This window comes from Chaetura pelagica, unplaced genomic scaffold, assembly GCF_000747805.2.
Source record: "Chaetura pelagica isolate M959 unplaced genomic scaffold, ChaPel_1.0 scaffold129, whole genome shotgun sequence".
In the NCBI taxonomy this organism is placed as follows: Eukaryota; Metazoa; Chordata; class Aves; order Apodiformes; family Apodidae; genus Chaetura; species Chaetura pelagica.
The window spans coordinates 386,316-394,064 of record NW_009954536.1 but is presented as its reverse complement, the minus strand read 5'-3'; the positions used below and the strand labels follow the sequence as shown (position 1 = coordinate 394,064).

General features: G+C 54.4%; 1 protein-coding gene across 1 annotated transcript in view; it reads left to right on the top strand.

Moving 5' to 3' along the window:
• Positions 1 to 7,749, top strand: part of FRMD7 (FERM domain containing 7) — a 12,658-nt gene that overhangs the window by 1,611 nt on the left and 3,298 nt on the right. The window contains exons 2-7 of the mRNA XM_010004765.1: positions 3,630 to 3,734; positions 4,140 to 4,182; positions 5,576 to 5,609; positions 6,336 to 6,433; positions 6,575 to 6,689; positions 6,874 to 7,021. Of these exons, the coding sequence (XP_010003067.1) occupies positions 3,630 to 3,734; positions 4,140 to 4,182; positions 5,576 to 5,609; positions 6,336 to 6,433; positions 6,575 to 6,689; positions 6,874 to 7,021 (543 nt within the window). The remainder of the gene's footprint in view (positions 1 to 3,629; positions 3,735 to 4,139; positions 4,183 to 5,575; positions 5,610 to 6,335; positions 6,434 to 6,574; positions 6,690 to 6,873; positions 7,022 to 7,749) is intronic.

Sequence of the window (7,749 nt, the reverse complement as noted above, 5' to 3'; positions counted from 1 at the left end):
CCCGGCGGGTCTGGTCCCCCCTCTGCCTCCCACTCAGGAGCTGCATCCACACCTGACTCACGTGGGGGTCACACCTGCTGGCACCTGTGGCCAAGCCTGATTTCCAGCCTGGCTTGGCACAGGCATGAGTTCCTCCCTGGGAAAGCTTCTGCCTCCATCCACACCCTCCCCAGCAGCAAGGACCCAGCACCCTCTCCAGGGCTGCAGAGCTCCCAGGATTTCCTTCAGCTGGGAGCTGGATGTGGTTCCTGGGATGGCAGTGCCCAGGTCTGAGCCCCTGGGGTGGGGGAAGGCAGGGGCCTGGCAGCATGTCCCTCCTCCTGCCCTCCCTGCTCAGCACCCAGGTTTACAACTACCTGAAAGGAAGTTGTAGGGAGGTGGGAGTTGGGCTCTTCTCCCAAGTGAATAATGACAGGACGAGAGGAAATGGCCTGAAGCTGCACCAGGGGAGGTTTAGACTGGGTATTAGAAAGAATTTCTTTACCCAAAGAGTGGTTGGACAGTGGAACAGGCTGGGCCGGGGGGGGGGGGGGGGACCAACCCCTGCAGGAAGAAATACAGATACAGTGCTTAGTGACATGATTTGAGCACTGAATGGGTAGATGAGGTTATGGCAGGGGGACTGAGGTTATGGTTGGACTTGATGATCTTCAAGGTCCCTTCCAACCAGATTCTGTGATTCTATCATGTAAACCATGGCATGGATGGGGCCTCTATGGGACACTGCTGGCCATGCCAGTGAGCCCCAGGCCTTGCACTGGGAGGACACCAGCACCCCCCTGCCCCAGTGCCTGGGCACAGGGAATGTCACAGCTCAGCCTGTAGTGGCTCTGGGACTGAGACATTGCAAAGCTGCGTCTCCTCTTCCTTCCCCCTGGATACCCAGAGCTGTGACCTGGCGTGTGCTCCTGCCCATGAAGTCACTCCTCTCTGGAAAGGGTTTAAACAACATAGCCCTGAGTCTGGGCAGCCTCAGGAGCTCTCCCAGAGCAGCAGAAAAAAGGAGAACCACTTTGTAGGCTGGGCAGACAAAGCCTGGGCATCTCTGCGAGTGGAATTTGCTACAGGGCAAAACTCAGTGAGAAGGAAAAGAAGAAAGAAAAACAAACAAGCCCAGAAGAACTAATTGCTGGGGCTGAGCACAGAACAAAGTCTCCCATGGTCTCATGTCCCTCAGGATGAACAAAGGTGGGAATTTGTTGGCAGGGGGGGTGCAGAGCTGGCTGCACGTGAGCTTGACCAGCGAGGGGGCAGGGAGCATGGAGCTGGTGGTTTTGGTGTGTGGCATTGCCTGTCAGCATGACACTGGATGGAGGACACCTCCTGAGGTGATGGACAAAGATCCCACCAGATCCCACAGGCTCCCTGCTAAACCACAGGCCTGTGCTACAGGGAATGCTGCAGAGACGTGGCTTTGCTGTTGGAGCAGCTGCCAGGCTGCCCTCTGGGGACAGGTGTGTGTGTCCCCATGTGTCACAAGTTGCTGTCTGACTCTGGATGTGCCTCTTGCTTTCTTACCCTGCTGACAGTCCCAGCTACTTCCACCCTGAAGAGGAGGGGTATGCACAGCATCTCCTTTCCACCATCCTCACCACAAGGGTTTCTGCCTGTGGGTACCAGTCTGGCCCTGAAACATCACTGAAGGTACATTTATGGTCAGGCCTGAGATGCCCAGCCCCACATATCATGCTCCTGCCTCTCACAGTGCTCTTCTGGCACAGCACCCTGCTCTTGCTTGATCCTGTCCTGAACACAACCTCACCCTGGTGCTTGCAGCAGGGCTTGTTGGAGCCTTGGCACCCCACAAACCCAGGTGTGGGGCACCCCATAAACCTGCAAGCACCACTCCACTAGAGGAAAGCCTCTTCTTATAAATCACTCCCTGCATTGCAGGGCTCTGTCTCCCCAGTGAGCAGGTTTTCCAGGGATGGAGCCACTTGTCTCCCCTGCCCTGGGCAGTGCTGGCCTTGGAGGGGAGCAGGTCTCTCCCAGCAGACGTGGTGGGTAATAATCTGGTAAGAAATGCTTGTCTTTCCTGGCTGCCTGACAAAGGCCAAGGCCTTTCATGCTAGAAACTTCTAGCTTGGAAATCAACATTTATAATTGTTTTAATTACCCTTGTGATCTAGTAATTTTGAGGGGAACCAGGAGTGCTGAAGAGCAAATGCTGTTATTACGCTATCACTTTTCAGCAGCCTTTCAGCACAGAGCCAGCAATTTCATCCCTGGAGAAGCTGTGAAAGGTGGTTATTAGTGTGCATCACTGCCAGCAGCCAGGGTCCCTCCCATCCCTGCTGGGAGCACCCACTGGCACGGGGAGCCATCACCCAAAATGCCACCATTTGGCTGTTGTGTAACCCAGCCTCTCTGCTCTGCTTTGCCTTTGCACTAACCCACACTTGTTGGGGTTTGGGTTTTTTCACCTCTCCTACAAAGACAGGCTGAGAGAGCTGGGGTTGTACAGCTGGGAGAAGAGAAGGCTGTGGGGGAACCTCATAGCAGCCTTTCAGTACCTGAAGGGGCGACAGGAAAGCTGGGGAGGGACTTTTCACAAGAGTGTGTAGAGATAGGACAGAGAGTAATGCCCTTCAGGTAGAGCAGGGTAGGTTTACATTGGATAGCAGGAAGTAGTTCTTTACTATGAGGGTGGTGGTGAAGTCTGGGAACAGGTTACTCAGAGAGGTGGTGGAGGCCCCATTCCTGGAAACATTCAGGGTCAGGCTTGATGGGGCTCTGATCAACCTGATCTAGTTAAAAAGGTCCCTGTGATTGCGGGGGGAGCTGGACTAGATGGCCTCTAAAGGTCTCTTCCAACCCCACACATTCTATGATTCTAGGATTATTTTTTTTTGTCTGCTTTTCATAAAGGAATAGGAGGGGTTTTGCTGGGGTGGGGTCACTGCCAGGTTCATTTCTGGTGCTTTCTGGAGCATTTTCCAAAGTCGGGAGCCTCCCAGGTTGCTCCCCAGCGACATCACACAGTCCAGCAAAACACCCACCAAGTGTTCCTGTTTACAGGGAGTAACTACAGCCTGCTGTAGTTATCAGCATGTAGTGCTACTTAATTAATATTTGGGAAGTGTGTGGATGACCCAGGGCCCAGGGCCCAGGATCTCCACAGGGCCCTGTTGCTGTTAATTACCAGTAACCATAATAGCAGCTGTCGGGGCGCAGGGGCTGGCTCTGCAGGTTTGAAGTCTGCTCCCGTTTGCTCCTCAACCAGCACGTTTGCCACGGCTGTTCCTGGGTCAGGGAGATGCTCATCCTAGTGACTGTTCAGTGGTTTGCCAGGGGTCACTGCCCAGGCAGGGATGGTTGCCAAAGCTGAGCCAAAAGCAAGAGTTCTTTCCTTTTTCCCTTCCTTTTTGGTGAAATGAAAGAGGGAAGTGAAGAGAAGGGATCTGATTTCCAGGAGCAGAGGGAAGGGACATGCAGTGTGCAGTCAGCCTGCCCCACATGCTGAAACCAGCAGCATAAATTGAGTGAGGATTTGGAAATCAGGAATCAGGAAAAATCCCACAGCTCCTCTGCGGGTGACCACGAGGAGCTAAAACCCCTTTGCCTCACAGAAACCCCGTCACCGCCCGCGCTGCTTAACCCACTGCTCCCGTGGTGTGTTTGTTTGCCAGCAAAAATCCAGTGGGAAAGGGCTGTTCAACCTCACCTGCAGCCACCTCAACCTGGTGGAGAAGGAGTATTTCGGGCTGGAGTTCCGCAGCCAGGCCGGGAACCAGGTGAGTGCGGGGCTGGGCAGGGGTCCCCCCTGCTGCTCCGTCCCCCAGCGACTGCCCCCGTGCCCGGGGGGGCTTCCCAGCACCTCCCTGGAGTAACAGATGGAAAATTCCCACGGAGAGGTTGGCCACAATGCCAAAAAAATGAAAAAACAAACCCTTGAGATAATGGGAGCAAGGAGGGAGTCACGGGGTGGTTGGCAAAGTCCTGCTGGCCCAGGGGGGGATTCTGGGGACACCCGTGGGGTGGGAGTGGCCTCAGCAGGACCTCTTGTCACAGCAGCCGAGCTGGCCAACATTTCTGTGCTGCTTTACAGTGTGATGCTGCTGCTTTTATTCCCCACCCCCCCGCCCCCCCCTTGCCTCTTAGGCTGTTTATTGACCCAGTTCTCTACTGCTTTATTTCAGGTCTGGTTGGAACCACTAAAGCCCATAACAAAGCAAGTCAAAAGTAAGTATTTCCAGAATTCAATTCTTCTAAATCACTGCCAGTGACAGACCAGTGCAGGCACATTTGTGCAGCTTTTGTTGCCTGGGGATGGTGGGGGCTCTGGTTTCCAGGATTCACCTGAGATCATTTTATAGCATAAGGTTGGGCAGGATTGTTTGCAAAGACACCACGGTCCATATCAAACCCTGTGGATCCTTTGCAATCTGGTGACCTGCACGGGCTCAGGCTGGAGCTGTTAATGACTTGGCAGGTTGGTGGAGGGGCAGGGGCTGTGCTGGCAGCAGGGCAGGGCTCTCTGTGTGCCCTCCTTTCCCCTCTGCAGCTCCCAGCAGCCCAGGTGCCCTGTGGAGCTGGGTTCTCCTGGTGCTTCCCGGGATCTGTGCTCCTCTCCAGCTCCCTGGCTGCCCCACTGGGGTGCTGAGGAGCCTGACCTGAATTCAGGCTCAGCATCCCCTGCCCTGGCCAGGACCAGTGTTCACACAGAGCCCCTGTCAGCCTGTGCCTGTTTCCACCATTGCAATGGGCCAGATGGTGTTTTCCCCAAATACAGGACAACTTAGGAGCTGGTCAAGAGCCCGAGGCCACCACCCCGGTGTGTGCCATGGGGCAGCTGCAGCACAGTGCTTGCATTAATTTCTTTTAAGGAGAAAGCCTGATAAAGAGCATCCCTTGCTGGGTGCATCAGAAGTGGGATTATTTCAGGCACCAGTTTCCCCTTTCTTGCCTGCTCTTTCAGGATCCTGTCCCCGTAGGGACCTCTGAGCATTCCAGGGTGTGCTGTGCCTACAAACTTGCCTCACTCCCTCCATGCACTTTGCCTTGGGCTGAGCCACTTGCTCTCACTCATCCCACAAAAAAAAGCTTTGCCCAAACTGTGTCCTATGGAGCTGTTGCTTCCCAAGTGCTTGGAGGGCTGAGTTTAATGTCCAGCCTTGCTGATGGCAACTAAATTGGGGCTCTCACCATGCCCCAGGCAAGCACCCCTGGCATTGCTCCATGGAACCCCCCCTCCTGGCAAGGGTCTTTGCAATTTTAGCATTGGGGCTCTCACCATGCCCCAGGCAAGCACCCCTGGCATTGCTCCATGGAACCCCCCCTCCTGGCAAGGGTCTTTGCAATTTAGCATTATTCAGGTGTCCAGTTCCCTCTTTGTTTCCATCAGTAGCACTGGGGTCTGGGCAGGCTGGTTATGGGGGCTGGGTGGAGTCCCTGGTGCTCAGGGCTTCCAACCCTGGTTTTTAAGGGCCCCGAATAATTTGCTCTGTAAGAAGACAGCATGTGTGAAGAGAGTTGTAAATGTTCTCAATAGACACGTACAAGAAAACTTATGAAGATGTTGTGTTTTAAGATCCTAAGGAGGTTCTTTTCAAATTTATGGTGAAATTTTTCCCAGTGGACCCCGGCCATCTGAGAGAAGAGCTGACAAGGTACAGTACTTGTTCTATTATTGTCTTACCACACAATTTTTAAACATTTTTTTCAATTGCAAAGCATGTGTTGAATTCCTTTCTCCACCCAAACCTGTCTGTTAGCAGCAGTTATTCTAAGTACTGAAAGAGCTCTGTGCTTACAAATCAAAAACCAAGAGAGCATCTTGTCTTGATCCTCTGTTTTTAAACAAAATCCACTTGAAGGATCAGCCCTCTGAAGAGTCTGCAGTTTGTTTACTGCCAAACACTTTAGCATTGGGCACCAAGTCTGACTTTGCTCAGTCTAGCTCCTGCCTCAAGCTGTGTTCTGAAAGAAGAACTTTAATGTTATTTTTAAAAATGACATTGTTAGTCCTTATCCTTCAGAGCAAGCCCTGCAAACTGGAGCTAAGAATAAAACCCGGATGGTGCTTCTGCAGGACAGGAGCCCTGAGAGATGCAAATGTCCTCCAAAGCATAAAGGAAAATTAACTCTGAAACCTATTAATGGGCATTTCAGTGGCAGGAGCATGTTGGTTGTGGTGGTGCCCAGCTGCAGCCTTCTGCAGGGGCTGTGCACTCCTTCTGGACCTCATGGACCTGCACCCCTCGGGCTGAAATATGGGCAGGGAGAGGTGTGGATGCAGCCAGCCCCTCACAGCAGAGCTTTTGGGGCTTAACCCAGCGCCAGGCCCTCTGCTGAGCCCAGCTCCCTCCCACGGCACGCTCCTGTCCCCTCCACAGGTACCTCTTCACCCTCCAGATCAAGAAGGACCTGGCGCTGGGGCAGCTGCCCTGCAGCGACAAGAGCGCGGCGCTGCTGGTCTCCCACCTGCTGCAGTGTAAGGGCAGGCGAGTGCCCACAGGGCCCGTGCCCCTTCCCTGGGGACACCACGGGGTTCTGCTTTGGCTGCCTAGCCAGGGGGTTCCCCTGCAACGACCCCCTCACCATCTAACCCCCTTTCTCCTCTTGCCCCCTGCAGCTGAGCTGGGTGACTTCCATGACGAGACGGACCAAGAGCACCTGGAGACCCACAGGTACCTGCCCAACCAGGAGTACCTGGACAACAAGATCATGCACTACCACCGGAGGCACCGGTAAGGGCTGCTCTGCACCGTGGCCACCCAAAGCACCCACCTGCCAGGGAGGGGGCTGTTGCCATCAGCAGGCAGGGCTGGCAGCAGGATGGCTGTGATGCCAGTCTCTGCATATCCAAACGGGCACCTTTCCCAGCCCATTCCAGCAGCTGCCTTCTCCCTCTTGTTGCTTTTGTGTCTCCAGTGGGAAGACGCCAGCCGAGTCAGACGTTCAGCTGCTGGACGTGGCCAGGAAGCTGGAGATGTATGGGATCCGCCCACACCCTGCCAGCGACGGCGAGGGGACACAGATCAACCTGGCTGTGACACACATGGGGGTGCTGGTCCTGCGGGTGGGCACAAGGCTGGGGGCGGAACGTTCTCCTCCCGTCTGTGTGCTCTCTCTTTGCAGCTACCTGACAGGAGGTGGTAAAAGAGGTGGGGATGGGGCTGTGCAATCAAGTCACAAGTGATAGGACAAGAGGTAATGGACTCAAGTTGTGCCAGGGGAGGTTTAGGTTGGATGTGAGGAAGAATTTTGTCACCAGAAGGGTTATCAGGCATTGGAACGGTCGGTGGTGGAGTCCCCGTTGGAGTCCTTATCTCTGGAGGTATTTACAAGTTCTATAGATGTGGGACAAGGGGCAATGGATGCAAACTGGAGCACAGGAAGTTCTACCTCAACATGAGGAAAAACTTCTTTCCTATGAGGGTTACAGAGCCCTGGGACAGGCTGCCCAGAGAGGTTGTGGAGTCTCCTCTGGAAACTTTCAAGACCCCCCGGATGTATTTCTGTGTGACCTGCCCTAGGTGGTCCTGCTCTGGCAGGGGGGGTGGATTTGATGATCTCCAGAGGTCCCTTAGGGATACAGTTAAGAACTTGTCTGTGGTTGATGGTTGGACTCTGTGATCTTTAAGGTCTTTTCCAACCAAAGTAATTCAGTGACTCTGTGCTCCTAATCCTACAAGAGCAGAGCTGGGGGTGTGGAGCTGATGCTCCAGGGCAGGGCTCAGTGCCACCATCCAACCAGTGCTGGCTGCCTGCCAGCCCGGCCGGCCGGGGTCTGCCGGCCCTTGTTCA